The following is a 21,488-nucleotide window of genomic DNA, read 5'->3' as shown; positions in this document are numbered from 1 at the left end:
ATATTTCAGCCTTTCATCTAAAACTAGATGAAATGGCCACATGTAAGGCCATTATTTCTGTTAGATCTGTCAACATTCATCTGCCATCGTTAAAAGACATTTTCAATGCCAAGCCAAATTCCAGATATCCAATGTGGCTTCATTTTCTCTGCTCTCAGTGGCTTTGAAACAATAGCCAAAGAGGAGCTGGTATCTCTCTGCTATACTTCCCCCGGAACACTACACAAAAGGTTTTCTAGACTGTATAATTAAGTTGTCACTGAAAAAGCTACGGATTTTGCTCGCTTGAAGAAGTTGAAGAGGATCTTGAGTTTGTTTGCAGACTCTGGGCCATATTCAGAATTGGTTTAGACACTTTGACTATTGAATGCGCGGATCCTTTAATCCTAATGCCTTTTCTGCTGAAATTCTACAGCATGTGGGAGATGCTCTATATTTTGTCCCCACTTACTTTCATAGGCTCAATATGACCTTCCCTACCACCCAAACAAAAGAAAGGAGCACTTTTTAAAAAGGAGGAGATGATTTCGGCTCCAATTTCTTTACAGTTTAAGGCTCATTCTGCACTTAAGAGTAATGTCAGCATAACTACGTCAGTCAGGGGTGTGAAAAAACCACATCCCTGACCAATCTATCTATGCTGACAAAACATGCAGTGTAGACACATTTGTGTCGATGGAACAGGTCTTCTGTTGATGTAACTAATATTCGGGGAGGTGATTCCTATATGGATAGAAAAACTCTTTTTGTTGGGGTACAGTGTGTTTACACTAGGGGGTTATGCCAGCACAGTTACACTGACATAGGTATGATTAGGATGACAAGATGTCCCGATTTTATAAGGACAATCCCGATATTTGGGGCTTTTTCTTATACAGAGCCTATGTCCCCTCACCCGTCCCAATTTTTCACACTTTCCATCTGGTCACCCTAGGTATGATGGCATAGGCATACCATTACGCTAGGATTTTCAGAGGCCTGAAGGAGACAGAAGCACGAATCTCAACTCACAGGCTTCTTTGAAACTCCAGCTCCATTTCCTAGATCGGGGGTTGGCAACCTTTCAGAAGTGCATCCATCCGACGAAGTGGGTATTCACCCACAAAAGCTCATGCTCCAATATGTCTGTTAGTCTATACAGTGCCACAGGACTCTTTGCTGCCTTTTCAGAAGTGGTGTGCTGAGTCTTCATTTATTCACTCTAATTTAAGGTTTTGCGTGTCGGCAATACATTTTAATCTCTTTCTATAACTAAACTATTGTTGTATGTAAAGTAAATAAGTTTTTTAAAATGTTTAAGAAACTTCATTTAAAATTAAATTAAAATGCAGAGCCCCCCGGACCAGTGGCCAGGACCCGGGCAGTGTGAGTGCCACTGAAAATCAGGTCGCGTGCCGCCTTCGGTGCGCGTGCCATAGGTTGCCTACCCCTGTCCTAGAGCTACATGAATACATCAAAATCTCAACTTTCATTAAAAGGTAAGTTTCTAGGACAAAATCTTGGCCTGCTGAAATCAATAGGAGTTTTGCCTTTGACTTCAACAGGGATAGGTGCTCCCACTATCTCTTGTGACTAGGGAGAACAGCTTGAAAATATGAACCCTAAACACTCAAAGCCCAGAAGACAAACAAGAACCCGATGTCTATTTATTTATTTATTTTTAATCATGATTTTTAAGGTGAACTTACGATTCTGGGGGCCTGATCAAGACTTTTGAATGCGTGGGTTGACAAGACTGTGGAAATGGAAACCCAACCGCAGTGTGATAGGAAAAAGACCAGAAATGAAACTGACAACTATAGAAACCAACCAAGTCTAGTTGCAGGGAACAAGCTGTGTGAAGTGCAAGTAGTAACGAAATGGCATGTGTGGTTACAATCTGTGTGTGATCTTTATCTCTGTATGAAATTTACAGTGCTGCTTCTTTTCCCTTCAAGTTTCATGGGGACCTACAAGAATTCATGGCACTGCTCTTAAAGGAGCTAATCATCTGGACTTGGACGCAATCACGGACTCAAAAGGCCGTTTTAGAGTTAGACCACTGCTCTGCCACGTGGGAGCCCCACATTCTAACTGGCCAACCCAGCAGGGACTGAGAGTCTCTCTCTACAGAGTAACCCCTACAACTGATTGACAGTGTAGCCTTTTATTTTATTTAAAGTGAATTTTGTAATATGGTACTACGCCACCATCGGTTCGGCTCTGGCGACTACAGTTTCAAGCTTAACAGCGTGAAAGTTAACTCTGCTACTTGCTTCGGAACACAAAGACCAAGGGTAGTGACCACACATATATTTACCAATACAAAGTCTAGTCTCTTTTATAAGTTTTATTAAAGTTACAGTTAAAGTTTGATTACCCAAGCATGTACAAATTCTATACAGACCTATGCACAAGTTACAATGATGGTTATACTCACGTCCTTAACACCAGTGTTAGGGTCTGATGGGTCTCTCATGGCTTGATCATCAATAGAGAGATGGTTCTTGCTGGAGTCTCCCAGAGGGAGCTCAGTTTTCCCATTCTGGTCATCTCCTTTTTATAATGTGATTCTGTCTACATCTACATTCTGCGTGTGTCCATAAAATTGTCCACTCTCTTTTCTCTTATTGGTCTGTGTTCTCTGGAAACTTAAGGGACCCCAATTTTCTATAGGCTGTGTAAATTCCCTTTGTTCTCATTAGCATTGATGCAAAACCTGTATCCCATGATTAAGACATGTCTGAGACAGATGTGCCTTTAATTTTAGATAATAAGAATACCATGATCTTCTGGGTAATTTTTTGCAATATTATCACTTGTTACCTCTTTTCTCATAATCTTAGGGCATCAGGTTATTTCTCAGTCGCTTGTCATCGCTTCTTGTCTCCAAGGCCTAAAATAGCTAAATTAAAGTCTTGCAGGCCTGAACCTACAGGTCTTGCATTTCAGCTTGTTTTACTCCTGTCTAATACTTGGTTCCTCTAATTATTGATAAATCTTACGCTTTTATAATCCTACAAATTAACTCTTATTAACGTACAATGAATATATGTAACATACATTGATTAATCATAACATCACACAGTAATTGATACTAAATTAAAATCATTGGCTACCACATGCACCGCTGATGAGCTCTAGGGAATCCTGTTCACTCCTTCCTAGTCAGCAGAGTGAACGACAGGACACAAGGCCTTGCCAGAAAAATGTGCACCCCCTCAAAGAGAATAGGGCTGTCTAATAGAACTTACTTGAACACAATCTTCTTGATTTTCTCCTTTACTTCCTGCTTGGTTAAATATGAATCCAAGGGGAATTCTAGCTGGGGAGTTGAGCTAAACTGTATCACTCCCACTCTGACCTGAAAGAAAAAGGTTAAATAGCATAAGGAGCAGGTGGCTGGGAGGGTTGTATTATTTTGATTATGTGACAGATTTAGGAACCTTGAATTGTTTCAGGATAAATCACACTCTTCTCATTGCCCTTCTTGGCTAAGACCCTCCAATAAATACCATTCACTCACACTCCAAAGCTGGGGGGTTGGGGGGAGGAGGAGGGGAGGGCAGAAGCTCACTATGACTGGGGGAGCTGGGAGGGATAAGAGTGGGAGTGAGGCGAGCTATTGAGTACCACGGAGGCAGCCGGCTCCAGGTGCCCTTGCAGTTCTTACTGCCATTCCTACAGCAGTTCCTTGGCGGATGGTGCCCCGTGCCTCCCTCACTCCTCTCAGCTGTGTGCTGACACTCCTTCCCTCTGCCCTGGTGCCTGTGCCCTGTCCCCACCCCAGCAGCTGGTGCATATGCTCCTGCCCCTCCACCAGGCTGGATCTCTCTCTCTCTACTGGGTCCTGCTGTGGCTGGAGAGTCACATGAGCAGCCACCTCTCCTGGCTGCCTGGGGCCATACTCTGTCACCCCTGTGCAGTACCTGCACACCCGCCCCAGCTGGCGTGGCTGCGACGATTGGCCAAGTGAAAGCAGATGGGGAAAGGAGAACAGTTCCTCCCTGCTGCCCAGCAGCCGTCCCGTCCCCATGCGTCACAGCAGTTGCTCCAGCCCCTCCTCTTGCCTCCACAAGATTTTGTGAGGGCAGAAACATTCCTCACCGCCCCCAGGTCCACCACCTCTGCTAAAGCTCCTCTACGTGCCCATCCTGGATATAAATGAGGCCAAAGTTCACTTCCAAACATCGCTCAGAGCCTCAGGAGGGGTTGCTAGCAGCTCAGTTTTACCCACACAAAGCAGGCAGCAGCCGTCAGTGTGAGCCGATAATAGTATTGAATGTCTATTTATACCATCACTTTTCATCCCAAAGCACTGTACAAGCGGTGGATGCAGGGATCACTCCCCCACCACTGAAAGCAGCCACCTTGGGGGCGTACAGCAGCAGCAAGACGACAAAACACAGGCCTTAGATAGGGAAGTGAAAAATAAAACTGTTTCCAACTGAAATTTAGGTAGACAGAGTAAATGGCCTGGACTGGAATTTGGCCACGACAACCAGGCTAGTTCTCTTAACTCTTACAAGGAGGGTCATGGAATACTTAACAGCCACAAGTAGTTGAGATCTTGATTTTATATAGAGAAAGTGTGTAGAGAAAGTAGATAAGGAAGTGTTGTTTACTACTTCTCATAACACAAGAACTAGGGTCACCAAAGGAAATTAATAGGCAGCAGGTTTAACACAAATAAAAGGAAGTTCTTCTTCACGCAGCGCACAGTCAACCTGTGGAACTCCTTGCCAGAGGATGTTCTGAAGGCCAAGACCATAACAGGAGGAGTCAAAAAAGAACTAGATGAATTAACGGAGGACAGGTCCATCAGTGGCTATTAGCCAGGATGGGCAGGAATGGTGTCCCTAGCCTCTGTTTGCCAGAAGCTGGGAATGAGCGACAGGGGATGGATCACTTGATGATTACCTGTTCTGTTCATTCCCTCTGGGGCACCTGGCACTGGCCACTGTCGGAAGACAGGATACTGGGCTGGATGGACCATGGTCTGACCCAGTAGGGCCGTTCTTATGTTCATATAATGTTATATCTTATCTAAAAGAGGGATGGCAGAAAGCATATATCATAATGACTAAGTCAGTAGTTCTCAACCCGCGGTCCAATCAGCACACAGCTGCTGCCCATGTGACATGCTCAGGGCTATACAAGTAGTATTGAATGTGGCTCACATAACACATATGCAGCCCACAATGGTAAATAGGTTGAGAACCACTGGGCTAAGGGAAGGATAATGGACTAAAAAACCGACAGCAGGCTACAGCTAAACTCCGAGATGTCCAGCACCTGAATTCCCACACGTTGCCCAAATCTGCAGTATGGTTACTTGCTAGAGGTAAGTGCCTGTTTTCTTCTCTTCGACAAGCCACTGACTGAAATGCCTGTTCAGCCCAACTCACCTTATGCCCATTGAAGTGACACACACATTCCTACAACGCCCGCCTCCAGCATTCTGCAAACTATGGAAAGCCTCACGTATACATGGCTCTCCGGTGAAATTTGGCTTTGTCTCTCTAACTTTAAAGCCTGCTGCAATACGGGAAAGTGATGGAGATCGAGTAGGTTTATTCTCTGGATCCCTACAGTGTCGCTCGATTAGAGAGTGGAGTAGACTAAATAGAAGAGCATTACACTGTAGGGCTGGGACCAAAGCCTTAAGTCCCACTATTTCCTTCCTTACCGGGTTCCTATCTTGTATTCATCTAGTCCCTGTCTGTCCAGTGTCTGACTGGCCTGAGGAGGGAGTGGAGTAGCCACCTGAACAGATTTCAAGCGCAGCTAACATTTTCCCTAGTTACAGACGGGAACAGTACTCAACCTCTCCCAGGCAGTTACCAAATCTGACTTGACACTAGGCACATGGGACTGTATGCAAGGAGCTGGAGACAGCACGAACCTTCCCTCGGAACATTTTAGGCAAGGCTGTTATTGTTCATTCAAGCATGTAAGGTCTCAGGAGGCTCCGGGTAGCAGGTAAGATCTGGGGATACACGTATGCAAGTCCCAAAAGGAGCCATGGGGTGTTTAAAAAAAAAAATCCTAAAAGCTGGAGCTGTAAGGTTTTCCATAGGCCTATGGCACTGCAGAGTCAAAATTGCTTCATCGCTGTATATTCAGTTTCAGTTTTCATGGGAAATCTTCCTAGTTGTCTAACCCCACAGTTAGACCTTGATTTAAGCCAACATCCAAAATAAGAAAGGAAAATCATGAGGAGCTGAGCTGGATCCCTTCCCTTCCCATTTATTTTAATTCATTTTATACTGGATGGATCCCTCCAAATGCCAGCTACTTGGATTCTAATCAGAATGTCTTGCCCAGCCAGACACCTGAAGGACATCTGCTCCTAGAGCACACTGTGCTACTGCTCCAGCTATACAGTAGCATGACAGATCGCGCCTGTGTGTTTGGTGAAACAGGAAGTGTCTGGTACCTTGTCAAGCAAAAAATTAGAACTCCACGGAGGATGAGGGCAAGAACAGGGCAATAATTGTTGATTAAGAACAAATTGCTCTTAATCATGCAGAGACAGGAAATCCAACTGGAAGCTCCCCGCAAAGAACAAGTGAGATCTGACAGCTGTTCCTGAGTGTTAAGGTTAGCCAGGAAAGGCACAGTTCCAGAACCAACTGGCAACCACCACACACCACTGGGAAACCTGAGACACCTAAACTGGTGGTGTCTAGAGGCCACCAGTCACCTTACTACATTGTTGATGGCCTGCAGTGACATCCTTCCATTCTACCCCTTCATTTTGGAATACAGAATACTTTTAAAAAGAGAGAGGACAAACAGGACCTCTGCAGGCTTCATAACCACTTGGTATCCATACAGATAGCTGTTAACTTCCCTGGGATAAATTCTGCAGCCATGATTTCCAAAAGTGATTTGTGATTTTTGGATGCCTGACTTGAGACAAATTCAAGGGGCCCGATTTTCAGAAAGCATTGAGCACCCGTTCTCTGAAAAATCAGGCTCTTTTAATTAGTCTCAACTTAGGCATCCAAAAACCACTAATCACTTTTTAAAATTCTGGCTGTAACCTTTTGTCTGCAAGATCTTGTCCCATGTTTTTAAATGCCAAATGGAACTTTGAAACATTTACAAAGTATACGTATGACCCAGCATATTCATAGAACTTTGCCGTATCCTATTCTGGGTAACCTTTGGATCCCTCCCTCCCAGCAACTCTAATGTTTTTCATCTCACTCTACACATTTTGTCTTTGGATGTGTCAGGTAGAACCGTGCTGTTTGCAACTAAAACAAGACATTTGCTGCCACACTTACCCTATCCGGATTGATGTCCAAGGCATCACAGAGTTTGCCTGCAAAGTGCTTAGACTTCTCAAAGCTTCCTTTGCCAATGCTGTATGACCCATCCAACAGAAGGAGGATATCTACTGAAGCAGAGCACTGCATCACTGGAAGAGAACAAGATACATGCTGTCAGGATGCACATTTAGACTTAGGTCACAGGTGACAACAGAATTCAGTGAGCCAGGTTTATAGGAAAAAAAGAAGGAAAATTCAGCTGATTATCGATTTCTCTCATCCAGCCCTTAATAAGCATGTGGTCAACTTTAGGCATGTGGTCAGGTGACCCGGCCCACTGACTTCAAATAGGACTGCTTAAAATTAAGTACATGCACAAGTGCTTTCCTGGATTGGAATGTTCAGCATTTTGCAGCCCTTCATGAGAGATGTCAAACAAAAAACAAGTTACAGAACCGCTCCCCAACCCAGCACCACCACACACACATATACACAGTCAGAACTTGCAACATATCCAGTGGCCAGTTGAATCAGACACATTTTGTCTCTGTAGAAAGCAGAAAAGCCTTTTTTCAAACATGCTATTTTAAAAACACAAACTACCTGATCAGCTCTGAGGCTTTAGCTAGATCAGCCTAGCTTCAGGCTGCACTGAGATGATGTCCTGGTGTCACCTACGCATGTGCGAACAGGTTTGCTCAGTAATTACTAGCTGCTGGGAGTGCCTGTGCCAAGGGGGAAGCTGATGGTTTTCACTGACAAAGATTAAACCGAGGCTCCCTCTTCAGTCTCTGCAGAGACACTCAAACCAAAACATTTCCTGGGAATTTGGGAAAGAGCTGGGTAATAGGGAAGAGGACATGCCCCTGACATTGGCAGAGCAGCCGCAAATCCTTACAGTTTTTCAGCAGCCTGTCACCAGCATGACATTCAGCTTAGGAAGCAGAGCATCGCATTGCTGCGTAGGGGACGCTGGTTTGGAGCCTCACTCCTCGAAGCAGGGGAGTGGAATTATCCTAAGGAAGCATGGCTACGTAGTGACTACAGAGAAATGGATGGAAAACCAAAAGGCACCTCCTACCCCTCATGCCAACTGTCTCCCACCCTGTAATTTCCAGGAGATGAAATGGAATCTTGGCATAAGCCACGGCCTCCCACTGCGCTGGAACCGATAAGCAACTACTATAACAGCTTGAACGTACAGGACATCCTTCAGCTGAGGATCTGGACGTGCTTTACAATGGTGAATTGGTTAAGCCTAGAGATATGTTAGCATTCAAAAAAAAAATCAGCCTGTATTATAATGCCAGATTGCTTTAGATTCTCTGGCCTTCAGTTTACCTGTGATCTTCACAGGTTCCTAATGGGAACCAATTATCTAAATCCCTTCAAATGAGTGTTTTGACACAGCAAGTCAGCAGCAGAGCCGAGAACAGAATCCAGAAGTCCTGACTCCTAATCTCTAGTCTAGCAGTAACTACTAGACAATGCTCCATCCTGAAATACATGTGAAGTTGCTCCTCTGCCAGGTAACTCCAGGAGAAATTTTAAGAGGGGAAAAAAAAATTCACTGTGTCCTTAATGTCAGTGCTATGTTCAGAGCAAATTTTAAAGACCCCTGCAGCATTTTTGAGGGAAACAGAGATGCAATGTCAGAAAGCAGTAAATACAGAAGAAGGTGTAAAGAGTGTTCCATCTATAACTGGAGTCCTTTTTAATGGTCCAGCTATAAAAAAGAATTTGTGGCCAGTGCCCCTCTCCCCCCACCCCAGTCACTTCTCCTCCCAGACACATTTTATCATCACGATTGTTTCATTCCTAGTAGTGAGAAAGTGGGTTTATAATTAGGATTTTCTAATGCCAGATTATAAAGGATTGAAAGTTTTAAAGCATTCCATTCTGGGTCAGTGGGTATTGTTATACAGTAACCTCATTCTCTCAGAAGTCCTGTTCTTTGCAAGTTCATTCCACTCCCCAATTGGCTGGAACACCAAAATTAAGACAACAGTTCCAGACAAGCTATAGCAGGCAAACAGGGCCTCGTTGCTAGTGCTGTTCACACTTCAGCAGCTCTGCCTCCATGTTTGAAATCAAAGCACTGAGACCCACCAGTGAGGTGTGTAACTATGAGCTTCGTTGGACATGTCTGCTCTGCATGAGTATTCACACATGCCAGATTAAACTCCCAAAATCCTGTCCTAACCCGTACTGGGGTCAGTGACAAACCCAGTAAGGATTCTCTGGAGACTCTTCTGTCTTACTGGGGAAAGATACTGGAAGACATGTCTCCAGGACATTACAAAGCCTCCCAGAACACTGCTAGGAACTTCAGTAGCCATATTAATACCATTAGCTGCTCCATATCCTAAACAACCAGATACAGATATTAGAGCTATGAGGTAACATCTTTATGGAACACCATGCCCCTGCGTGTTATAACCATGAGTAACAAACAGATCAAGAGCACCAATGCACAGTGTATCTGCAGAATAATGTCAACTCATTTTTTTGTTTTCCTTGTGCTCACTGGATTCCCTCCAGGTCACTTTCAGTTGCTCCACTAGCATTGGCTAGGGACACACCCGGGCTGCAGCTGTTACAGCTTGGCAAGTGTATGATATAGAGATAGCTCAATGCAGCCTCATCTTATCTGATTGTTTTTCTATTGCTGCATAACTAAGTCCTCCTGGACTGCTGTTTCTACAGCTGTTGCAAACTTCAAATGAATGTAATTAAGAAATAAACACCCAGAATGAGGAGGAAGTCTCTTTTCCATCATTCTTTAAGTCTCTAATATGATAAGGATGAATTGTGTGTTACAGACAAGTTCAAAACCAGGCAGGTCCCAACCGACAGGAGCTTATGCTTTAAGTTGGACAATGGACACTGGAAAATGAAGGTCATGGTAAAAGATCATGCAATATAATTTTGTTACATACACCTCTATCTGACTATCGAGGTACTTAATATAATCCCCACCACCACAGCCACACAAACAACAACAAATTGATTCTCACAACACCTCTCTGTGGGAAAGCATTATCACCATTTCACACATGGGGAACTGAGGGGCAGAGAGATGACGGGATTTACCAAAGATCACCCAGGAAGCCTGCGGCAGAATCTGGAACGGAACTGAGGTCTTCTGAGTCACTGTACCTTAACTACAAGACCATCCTGGCTCAGAGTATCCTGTTGATTCCTCTGTTAAACACATAACTAACCTGAGTGGGGAACCAGGGGTTAATATGCCAAAATATTACATTTAGGTTTGAGGGAACAAATTTAGGCAAGAAGGTTGAAGTGGTGGAACAGAAACAACTGAAATAAATGAGCCTCACATCTGAAAGAGTAGATTGAGGTTGCAAGGAACATAGCATCTGGGGGAGTCTTCTTGGCATGGGGACACTGATGTAAGTACCCATTGGGGAAGGGGGAGAGGTGATGTAGGCAGCAGTAGCAGAGCTGGGAAAAGCCTTGAAGGCAGGGCCGTCCTTAGGATTTACGGGGCCCTCTGCAGTATTATTAAACTGGTGCCCCTGTGCCTGATTGCAGCCCGGGCTCGCAGCCCAAGGGGGAAGGGTGAGGGACAAGGCAGCAAAGGCTAGCGAGCCACCCCACAGAGTCACAGTTCCCCGCAGAGGGACCCTCTCCCTAACGCAGAATGTGCGGCGCCGGCGCATTCGGCTCTGTGAATACGGCCCCTGCCTAAGGAGGCTGCAGCGCGCACCGGGTGTGCAGGGGCCAACCCGCTCTTATGTGCTGTCCTGGCGGGTAGGTGAAGCTGCCGCTTGGGGAGGCCAGCTCCCCAGCCCATCTCTTCTGCCTGTGGCCCCGCCCATACTCCACCCCTACTGTGCCCCAGGCCCCGCCCTCTCCCCACTGTCTCCCTCCTCTCTTCCTTCCCCCTCCCTGCTCACCCCCTTGCAGCCAAATCCCTGAACCCACATGAAGCAAATGACATTAGAAAGAAATTGCAGAGAGGATTTTTTCAGAAGAAAATGGAGCATGTTTCCTACTGCATGCCAGGTGGCGAAGACTGGACATGCAGAAGGTACCTAATTAAAAACACTCAATTTGGGAATAAAAATGTCAGTCACAGGTATTTTGATATACCCTGAAGTTTGTCAGAGATTTATTTGCAAAGACTTTGTAGTTAGGGCAAGTCAGCTGTCCTGCTGAATGCAGCATTAAATATTATGGAATAAATGATGCAGCTCTTCTCCGTTTTACATTTTCTTAAACAGTATTTCTAAGCTGATTTTATATTTTAAATGTACTCTTAAACCTTCATAAAGCAATCATTCCAGATTACTACATATTTAACTCACTGAAACAAAGACATTATTTTAAATTAATCAGTCACAGAGGTTTAGTGTATTCATAACAATGTTGATTGCACTTAGAAAAAGGGAACACTAACTTGCTTTGGGTGATCTCCGTAACAAGAGACATGTTTATGAAATTTCACCAACTTTAAAAAATGTGTTTCCAAAGATTTTAGGCATAACAAAAGGATTTTATAACTTACTAGGTACTGATTTCGCTGGAGGGGTCTCTTAAAACTAATCAAATAGTCAGAAGTAAAGAAAGGGAAACTCGTTTGTCCAGCTATCTGGAAGGAAAGGGGTGTTGTCCCTTTAAGGGCTCTCTTCAACAGGGGGGTGAAGGGAGAAAGGGATGGGCAGAAAGGACAGGAAGACTTTGGAAGCAAGTTTTTTGTACTTTAGTAATTGAAATTAAAATGTGTATTTTAGATAAGGGTGGTCTTTTGAGGGATTTATTTTAAAACCTGTGTGTGTCTGAAGCTCCAAGCATTTAAGGCTAAAGATGAATACTCAGATTGTGCATCTAAAAATCTATGCACGGATTTTTGAGAGATGTGATTTTATAAGCTTTAGCAATCTTCAAATGAAATATTTTAAAGCAAATTTTAAACTAAGGTCTGAGTAAATATTACATTAGTGCACAACTGTTTTTGTCAGTAAATTCAGAAACGGACAGTATATACCTGGGGGTTGGCAAATGCCTGTTAACAGGGCCGGCTCTAGGTTTTTTGCTGCCCCAAGCAAAAAATTTTTGGCTGACCCCCACGGCCCCACCCAAGCCCCGGGCTCTCCCCCACACCCTCCTCTGCTGCCCCAGCCCCAGGCTCTCCCCCCCACCCCACCTGCACCCCCTGCCACCCCAGCCCTGGGCTCCCCCCAACCAGTGCTGACTCCGCCCACTCCCCCCTCGCCTCCAGCTGGTCCGGCGCTGGCAGGGTCGGGGTAAGCAGAGGGGCTCCTGGGCCGCACCTTAGCCCAGGGTCCCTCCAGCCGGGGCTCCTGCCTCCAGGACCGGCCGGGACCCAGGAGGGCAGAGCTGGGGGGACCGGCAGGCAAAGGGCTGAGGAGCCGGGGCAGGGCAGCCCCAGAGGGAGCGGAGCCCCGGAGAGCGGGACGCATGCCCCACACGGCAGCGCCCTGGGCACCAGTCCCCTTTATGGCCCTGCTGCTGCTGCTGCTCCTGGCCGCCCTACCGCAGTCCCTGGGTGACTCAGGCCACTTCGCCCAGCCCCAGCTGTGGCGCTGGGGGGCAGACACCATGCCAGGGGCGGCTCCAGGCCCCAGCACGCCAAGCGCGTGCTTGGGGCGGCATGCTGCAGGGGGCGCTCTGCTGGTCGCCGGGAGGGCGGCAGGCAGGGTGCCTTCAGCGGCATGCCTGCGGAGGGTCCGCTGATCCCGCGGCTCCGGTGAACCTCCGAGGGTCCGCTGGTCCTGGGGCTTCGGTGGAGCCATGGGACCAGCGGACCCTCCACAGGCACGCCTGCGGGAGGTCCACCGGAGCCGCGGGACCGGCGACTGGCAGACCACCCCCCGCAGCGTGCCGCCGTGCTTGGAGTGGCAAAATGTCTAGAGCCGCCCCTGCATCATGCGGCACCTACAGGCGGCTCTGTGCGCCCCACGGGGCAGCCCCCAGCCCAAGTGTCCCCCCTCAGAGCCCACCCAGCCATAAGGTGCGGGCACTGCTCTCTGACACGAACCACAGTGGACCCAGGGCACCCCCGGTGCAGGATGTGCTGCTGCTGCCAGGGCCGGCTCTAGGCTTTTGCTGCCCCAAGCAAGAAAAAAAATAAAAAAGATGGCCAGAATGTCACCCCTGAAAATGTGCCGCCCCAAACACATGCTTGGTTTGCTTGTGCCTGGAGCCGGTCCTGCCTGTTAAATGGCTTCATTACCACTTGAATGGCTCTTTAATGGTTTCAATGTTGTGCTAATAGGTCTGGCAGGCAGGAAGCTTTTTCACTTTTAACTAGATCCCCTCTGGAGGAAGACTCACCAGGCTGCAGCAGCCAGCTCTGGTGGGAGCCTGCAGGAAGAGTCATAACAGGGATAGGAAGAGGTGGGAAGGTGGACACTAAGACCCCTGGGTGCCCCTAATTTCCGGGTGCCCTATGCAGCCGCGTATGCCTAAGGACGGCCCTGCTTGAAGGTAAGGATTAGGAGTTTGAATTTCTAGTTTATAAAAACAAACTTACGTTGGCCAGCAGCAGAAATCTTGACAATTGTCTCCTGGTTGGCATGAAGTTCTTGTAGACCCCATGTGAGCAGCACTGTGGGATCAAATATATATATTAACTCATTAATCGGATTATTTCTAAACTATTTAAAAATACTTCTGCAGAGCATTCATTCATGCTAGTGACCCAGACACTGACTAAGATGTAATTAAAGTGGGTGGGTATGAGCAGTAAAGAATTTGCAAAAACAATGTTTCTTGGGGTTCTAATTTACTCTCTGAAACGTGCCAAGTTGATAACTCAAAATATTTTCTAATTAGGGTTGCCAGCTCAGATGGGGATCTGAAAAATCAAGTAGCGTTTTGATTCCAGTATCCTCAACAGGAACAGTGAACATGCTGAGATCACCAGAACTCTGTTCTGCAGAAGGAGCATAGCAGGATGCAGAGGATGCACTAATCCAGTAGCACTAGGAGATAGGATTGTGAAGTAAAAGACACAGCTGACGTGTTATAGCAGTGTGCCAGCATACAGCGCCACCTTTCTGATTGCTACGACACACCTTACATTTGGTGGATTTCTAGGCTTTATTTGATGTATAGATTCATATCTTCTAAGGCCAGGCGGGACCATTATGATAATCTACTCTGACCTCTTGTATTCCGCAGTTCATAGAATTTCCCCAAAATAATTCCTAGAGCAGAGCTCGCAGAAAAACATCCAACCTTGATTTTAAAAAAATGGTTAGTGATGGAAAATCCACCATGACCCTTGGTCAATTGTTCCAAAGGTTAGTTGCTCTCATCCTTAAAAATGTATGCATTATTTCCAATCTTAGTTTGTCTAGCTTCAATTCCCAGCCATTGGATCAGGTTAAGGCCTTTCTCTGCTACATTGAAGAGCCCATTATTAAATGTTTGTTCCCCATCTAGGTACTTGTAATTAAGTCATCCCTTAACCTTCTCTTTCTTAAAATAAATAGATTAAATTCTTTAAGTCTATCACTATAAGGCACATTTTCTAATTCTTTAATCATTCTCACAGCTCTCCCCTGAACACTGCAATATACCCATATCCTTCTTGAACTGTGCATGCCAGAACTGGAAACAGTAGTTCAGCAGTGGTCGCACCAGTGCCAAATACAGAGGTAAAATAACCTCTCTACTCCTATTTGAGATTCCCTTTATGCATTCCAGGATTGCATTAGCTCTTTCGGCCATACCATTACACAGGGAGCTCATGTTCAGCTCATTATCCACCACGACCTCCACATCTTTTTCAGAGTCACTACTTCCCCAAAATAGAGTCCCCATTCTGCAAGTATGGCCTACATTCTTTGTTCCTAGATGTATATATTTGCATTTAGCCGTATTAAAACGCATATTGTTCGCTTGAGCCCAGAGAACCAGATCGCTCTGAATCCGTGACCCATCCTCTTCATTATTTACTACTCCCCCAATTTTTTGGTCATCTGCAAACTTCAGCAGTCATGATTTTAGGTTTTCTTCCAGGTCATTGATAAAAATGTTAAATAGAATAGAGTCAATAACTGATCCCTGAGGGACCCCACTGGAAACATACCCCCTCACTGACGCTCGTCCGCGCTCTCGGCTGGACCTCGCTCCCATGCGACTGCGCAGCTCGCCGCCGGAGCCGCCGGACCCCGTCCGCGCGCGCAGCCGTGCGCGCGGTCCCGCTTTTCAGCCGCGGCTCTCCGCCTGCTAGCTCAGCTCAGCGCGGGAAGAGGAAGAGGGGACCGGGGGAGAGAGGGCGCGCGGCACACCGCTGCCTGCCTGGCCTGGGGCCCTGGCCTTTTTTCCTTCGATTTCCCATTTACAATTACATTGAGACCTCTCAGTTAAGTAGATTAAAAACTGGCTAACATGTGTCATCTTAATTTTATTTGTTCTAGTTTTTTTCATCAAGATGTCATGCGGTACCAAATCAAATGTCTTAAAGAAGTCTACTATGTTACGCCAACACTATTACCAGTTTGGCTGATTAAAGGTAATCTCATCAAAAAAGCTATCAAGTTAGTTTAATAGGATCTGTTTTCCATAAACACATGCTGATTTGCATTAATTACATATACCCTTCTTTGTTCTTTATTAATCGAGTCCCATCTCATCCGCTCCATTATCTTAGCTGGGATTGATGTCAAGATGATAGGCCTATAATTACCTGGGCCATCCTGCTTACCCTTTTTAAAAACTGACATAACATTAGCTTTCTTCCAGGCTTCTGGAACTTCCCCAGTGCTCCAAGAGTTATTGAAAACCAACATCAATGGTCCAGTGAGGTACTCAACCAACTCTTTTAAAAAATTCTTGGATGCAACATATCTGGACCTGCTGATTTTAAAATGTGCAATCCGTTTAACATCCTACAGAGAAACTAGTGGAATGGAAAGTGTTCTCTCATCACCATATGATGAGACTACATAATCTGTGTCTTCCCCCAATACAGAATAGAAATATCTATTGAACACTTTTCTGCCTTATTATTGTAACTCTACCATTTCCATCTAATAATGGACCATTATCAGAATTGTTTTTGTTCCTAATATATTAAAAAAACTCCTTATTGTCGTCAACTCTGGAGGTCAGATTTCTCTTTGTGTACCTTGACTTCCCTTATCAATTTTCTACCTTCTAATTTATATTCATTACTATCAACTTCCCCTTTCCTCAAGTTGTAATATTATATATTTTATTGTTGACTTCACTTCCCTTCTAAACCAAGTCTTTTTTTAAACCAGCACAGTCTTCTTCCTCGATTGTGGCATTGTGGCTTTTGGGACATCTAATAAGGTGTTCTGAAATTATTCCCAATTATTCATATTTTTCTAGTTCTTCCTCCTAGCTGATTGGGCTCATAGTTGTTTTCAGCTTTGTGAAATTGGCCCTATTACAGCACCAAGTGTATATATTACTGGTCTGGCCTTCATTCTGCTCGCACATTATAAGTGTGATCAAGTCACAATCGCTTGTACCTAAGCTACCATTAATTTTTAGTTCTGTGATCAGTTCCTTTTTATCTGTTAGGACAAGGTCTAAAAGAGAATTCCGTCATATGGCAAAGAGACAGAGACTTACGAGTGGAGTGCTGCTCCGTGCAGGGCATGGGGGCTGACCACGAACACATCTGAGAAGGACTTGCAGGAGGGACTTGGCCCAACCTGAAATGCTGACAAATCTCACAGGAAGGGGTGATATCCAACTGGGTGTCTCAGGACCTGTGTTTTTGTTTTCAGAGACCTGTAACTCTCGAGTGCTTTCAGAGCAAAGTTTCTGTGGGTAAGAAATTCCTTTGCTAAGCCCGTATTCCCGGCTTTCCTACCACAATGTCTCCAGAGGGGTTAAACTAGAAGTCCAGAGGCGATAGCCTAAGTGGACCTCTAGGGGTGAGTACGTATTAGCAACTGCGAGGGCTCAAGAGGTTTCAGACACTGATTTCAGCGTCTAGGGTGGCTGGGCAGTAGTGCCTCGTGTCCCAAAGAAGGGTGTTAAACAGGCTATCTGAACCTGCCCCATAGTCCCAGCGCTAGAAATAGCGATTACACTCTATCCGGAGCCAATGGGCTCAGAAGCACTGAAGACCCCTCGCCTGATGACTGTCCAGTGGGGGACTGGCCCAAGTTGTAACATATAAGATTTGTATGAACTCTGCAGCCCAGTCATACATTGGACAGCTATTGCCACCTACATTTGCACTCATCGCTTAGCCGAAAATGTTCATCCCTTTTTCGCCGCCTCCCTCCTCGCCCCAACTGTGAATATTTAAGGATAGTAAAATTCTCCCGTGTTGAGGGCCACCGCAAAGACCATACACCACTTAGAGCCCACTTGAGCCTTCAAAATGGGGCTCAAGCAGTGCAGAGTCTCAACCCTCTACAGCAGAGGTTCTCAGACTCCAGGGACCACCAGTGGTCTGTGAACTCCACTCAGGTGGTCCGCGGGTCGTCCTCTCTGAGGTGCACGCCTGGGCGGCCACGCACAAGAGAATGAAGGGCCACCTGACCCAAAAGGGAGTTGCAGGGCAAGGGGGGGGGGTCACAAGATTATTTTGGGGGGGGGTCGCAGTATTGCCACCCTTACTTCTGCGCTGCCTTCAGAGCTGGGTGGCCGGAAAGTGGCAGCTGCTGACTGACGGCCTAGCTCCCCAGCGGCCGCCATTCTCCAGCTGCCCAACTCTGAAGGCAGCGCCGCCACCAGCAGCAGCGCAGCAGTAAGGGTAGCAGTCACCCCGCCCTACAATAACTTTGTGACCCCCCTGCCCCCAACCCTACAATTACAGGACCCTGAAATTTCAGATTTAAATAGCTACAATCATGAAATTGACGATTTTTAAAATCTTATGATCATGAAATTGACCAAAATGGACCATGAATTTGGTAGGGCCCTACTCATAACATACAAACACAGAGTATAACTTGTTCCTGCTGACCTGCTTCTTTAGCGCTGCTAGAGACTGAGTCCAGCTGTAGGAATAGTTATCACTGTGCTCATATTCACACGAGGCACAACATGCCACTGGAGGCAAGGCCAAGCTGTCAATCTCCCTGCGGCTTTCCAGCCAGGCTGAAAACGCTGCTCCTGCTCCTTGGAGATGGGACAGGCTTATCGCAGGGTGGATCCTCACTAACAGGATGGTTAGTAACACACAGCTCTTTCCCCTTTACATCTGGAAGATCCTACAGCTGCAAAGTGTCATTAGCTAATGTCTGGCTTTACTAGGTGCACTACTTCAGTGGTTCTCATCCAAGGGTTCAGGGTTCCTGGGGGGCTGCGAGCAGGTTTCAGGGGCTCTGCCAAGCAGGACCGGTATTCGACTTGCTGGGGCTTAGGGCAGAAAGCCGAAGCCCCACCACCTGGTGAAGCCGGAGGCTCTGAGCCCCGCCACCTAGGGCTGAAGCTGAAGCCTGAGCAACTTAACTTTGCAGGGCCCCCTGTGGCATGGGACCCCAGGCAACTGCCCTGCTTGCTACCCCCTAACACTGGTCCTGGCTTTTGTCTGTGACGTAGCTTGAGAACCCCTGCACTAGTTAATAAGCTATAAGTGCTATGTAGAGCACTGACCACCAAAGTCTTGTCCCAGCCTCCACAGCAGCTTGCATAACGGGGATGAATAATTCAGGGGAATGTCTCTACCTAGAGACTGATCGTGCAAACACTTCATACCAGCTATAGTGCTTAATACCAGCTTTTTGTTCTGTGTTTGTGCAGCGCCCAGCACAATGGGGTCCATGACTAGGGTTCCTAAGCTCTACAGTGACACATCATCATCATCATCATATTTCTGGGAGTAGTTGTTTTGAGTCAAGCAAAAGCTCAATTTCCACTGAAGCCAGTGGGTCACACTCAGTGCACAGCACTGCCTCCAGCAATGAGAGTCGTTAGCAGAATCCGATCCTTCATTTTGTGCCAAATTCAGGACTAACAACCAACCTGACGGGGCTCTTTCACAGGCACTGATCTGCCACCAGACTCAGAAGTAACAAATGTAGATTAAAAAAAAACCAAACCCACTCATGGTTTTTATTTTGTATGTGCCGTTAAAAGAGTGCTAGTTTCTTAATGACACTGGGCCTGATCCAGTGGCCACTGAATAAATGGAAAGGCTCCCATTGACTTGACTGGGCTTTGGATCTGGACCATTGCACTGTGCTTGCACGGCAATGGTATTCTTGCATAAATTTGACACTTCAGTGCTGCAGCAAAGCTATAGAACATGCTTGAAGAACTGGTTTATGGATGCAGCAAAAGCCTAGAGACTGTTGCAGGTTCAACCTGCTGCTGGAGAGCATTGCAGCAAGGCACCTCCTCTCAGTCTGCCGCACATGGCCAATTCCCTCCTCTCAACTTCCCTGCAACCTTTTCCTTCTTACGTTAAGGAATGTGAAGTACCTGGGCGACTTTTCCACTGACTACTGAAGAGACCCTGCCACGGCCATCTGAGAAAAGGGCAACTGAACGTGTATTATACCCAGATCTGGCAAGCACAGTAGCTGCCCATTTGATTAAGGTTGTGCAGCATCCTTTCATTGGCTGGGTTTGCAATCTGAGGTTCTCTTTAGACTCACAGCTGCTACTTGGAGTTCAGGCAACAGCTACAGCCAGGTGGCTTTTCTGTGGCAGTGTTGCTTGGACACAAATCTTGTTACTGTCATCCATGCCTTTGTCATGTGATCACAAAACACATGTGCTTGGTGTTGCCAACTCTTGCCAATGTACTGTGAATAATGTGATTTTGGCCTTTGCTAGAGCTAATCTGAGGGGAGAAACTCCAGCCTTCAAAATTTTTGGACTGCCGGGCGGGGTGGAGAACAACTGATTGGCTGCCTTCTCAACTTCTCCGCCTCCTGGGAAATAGCAGCCTATCAGAGCTGCTGCAGGAGGCAGGCAAAAGGTCTATCTCCCAACCCTCAGAAGCTGAGAGAAGTTTTTAGATAAAAGAGGGTGGAGAGGGATCAGCCAACACCATTTTCACAAGAGGGAAGAAGGAAGCAGAAAGAGCCCAGAAGCTCAGGCCAGCTCCTCTCTCCACCCCTTCTGAAAAATGGGTTGGCTTCTCTCCGCTCCTCTCCTCTGGAAGCCATTGATTTTTATTTCTACAAACTTGGAAACACTCAGAGCTGGTGTTTCCGTGATGCTATTTGGCAATTCCAAAGGAAAGGAAGTGGACAAGATGTTCTTCAAAAGGAACGTTTGATAAGTCACATTGCTCTTGTCTGGCTCTCACAGCAAGACTAGATCAACCAGCTGGTTGGACTACTCATAACAAAAACATTTACACTGAAAATAAAAATCTGATCTACTTACTCAGCCTTCCTGTGCTTACATTGTCACAGAAAAAGCCAGGATATCTATTGAGCTTCTTTATTTGTGATTGGTTTCAGAGTAGCAGCCCTGTTAGTCTGTATCCGCAAAAAGAACAGGAGTACTTGTGGCACCTTAGAGACTAACACATTTATTTCAGCATAAGCTTTCGTGGGCTACAGCTCACTTCTTTGGATTGTTGCTTTAGATAGTAATTCTTTCAAAACGTCACAGCTGGATTCTCAACTAAATGATTAAATGTGGTTTTAGTTGCTTTTTACATGTTCATTCCATGCTTACTCACAAAGAAAAAGCAGTGAGAGAGTGAGACATTGGTCAGGGATTAATTTCTGGGCTAAGCTTTAGATTGGAGAGTGACATGCCCTTCTCTCTTCATAACGCATGCAGGGACATATGGTATTTTGCCATCTTCAGACACTGAAACCCCAGGTAGTTAATTAAGGGCCATTTCCAAAAAGGAAAAGGCCGGGGGGTGTAATACAAAGGAGTGTTTGGCATAGCAATGAAGCCTTGGGTTGGAGAGTAGCAGGTACTGGTCTCTTCATAACAGTTTAATGGGGATAAGTACATATCACTTGTGGTGACCCAAAAGGTAATTGGGGTGTAACATGTGCCAGCAGCAAAAATAAAGTTTCAAGTCAGGGGGTGGCATCTCGAAGGTACTTTAGTGTATTCTAACAGTTGCAAGGAGGTGTCATTTGGGGTATTTTGTCATTTACAGTCAGTCAAACCCAGGTCCTTATTCAAGGAAGGTGCATGTGTGTGGGGGTGTAACAGGTGGCAGCATTTTGTACAGGAAAAAAAATTGGGTCATGGTGTGGCATTTCCCAGCTACCTCAGAAAGCTTCAATGCTCACAGGACACGTCACCCGTCTTTTACACACCCTC

At 46.1% G+C, this 21,488-nt stretch overlaps 1 protein-coding gene across 3 annotated transcripts in view; it reads right to left on the bottom strand.

The window, feature by feature from the left end:
- VWA2 (von Willebrand factor A domain containing 2) overlaps positions 1 to 21,488 on the bottom strand; it is a 67,110-nt gene that overhangs the window by 25,311 nt on the left and 20,311 nt on the right. For all 3 annotated transcript variants that reach the window (XM_039546069.1, XM_039546068.1, XM_039546070.1), the window contains exons 3-5: positions 13,780 to 13,854; positions 7,275 to 7,408; positions 3,234 to 3,343 (exon numbers count right to left, since the gene is read on the bottom strand). In XM_039546069.1, coding sequence (XP_039402003.1) covers positions 3,234 to 3,343; positions 7,275 to 7,408; positions 13,780 to 13,854 — 319 coding nt within the window. The remainder of the gene's footprint in view (positions 1 to 3,233; positions 3,344 to 7,274; positions 7,409 to 13,779; positions 13,855 to 21,488) is intronic.

Source organism: Mauremys reevesii, linkage group 7 (assembly GCF_016161935.1).
Source record: "Mauremys reevesii isolate NIE-2019 linkage group 7, ASM1616193v1, whole genome shotgun sequence".
Classification (NCBI taxonomy): Eukaryota; Metazoa; Chordata; order Testudines; family Geoemydidae; genus Mauremys; species Mauremys reevesii.
This window is presented reverse-complemented; position numbering and strand designations above follow the sequence as displayed.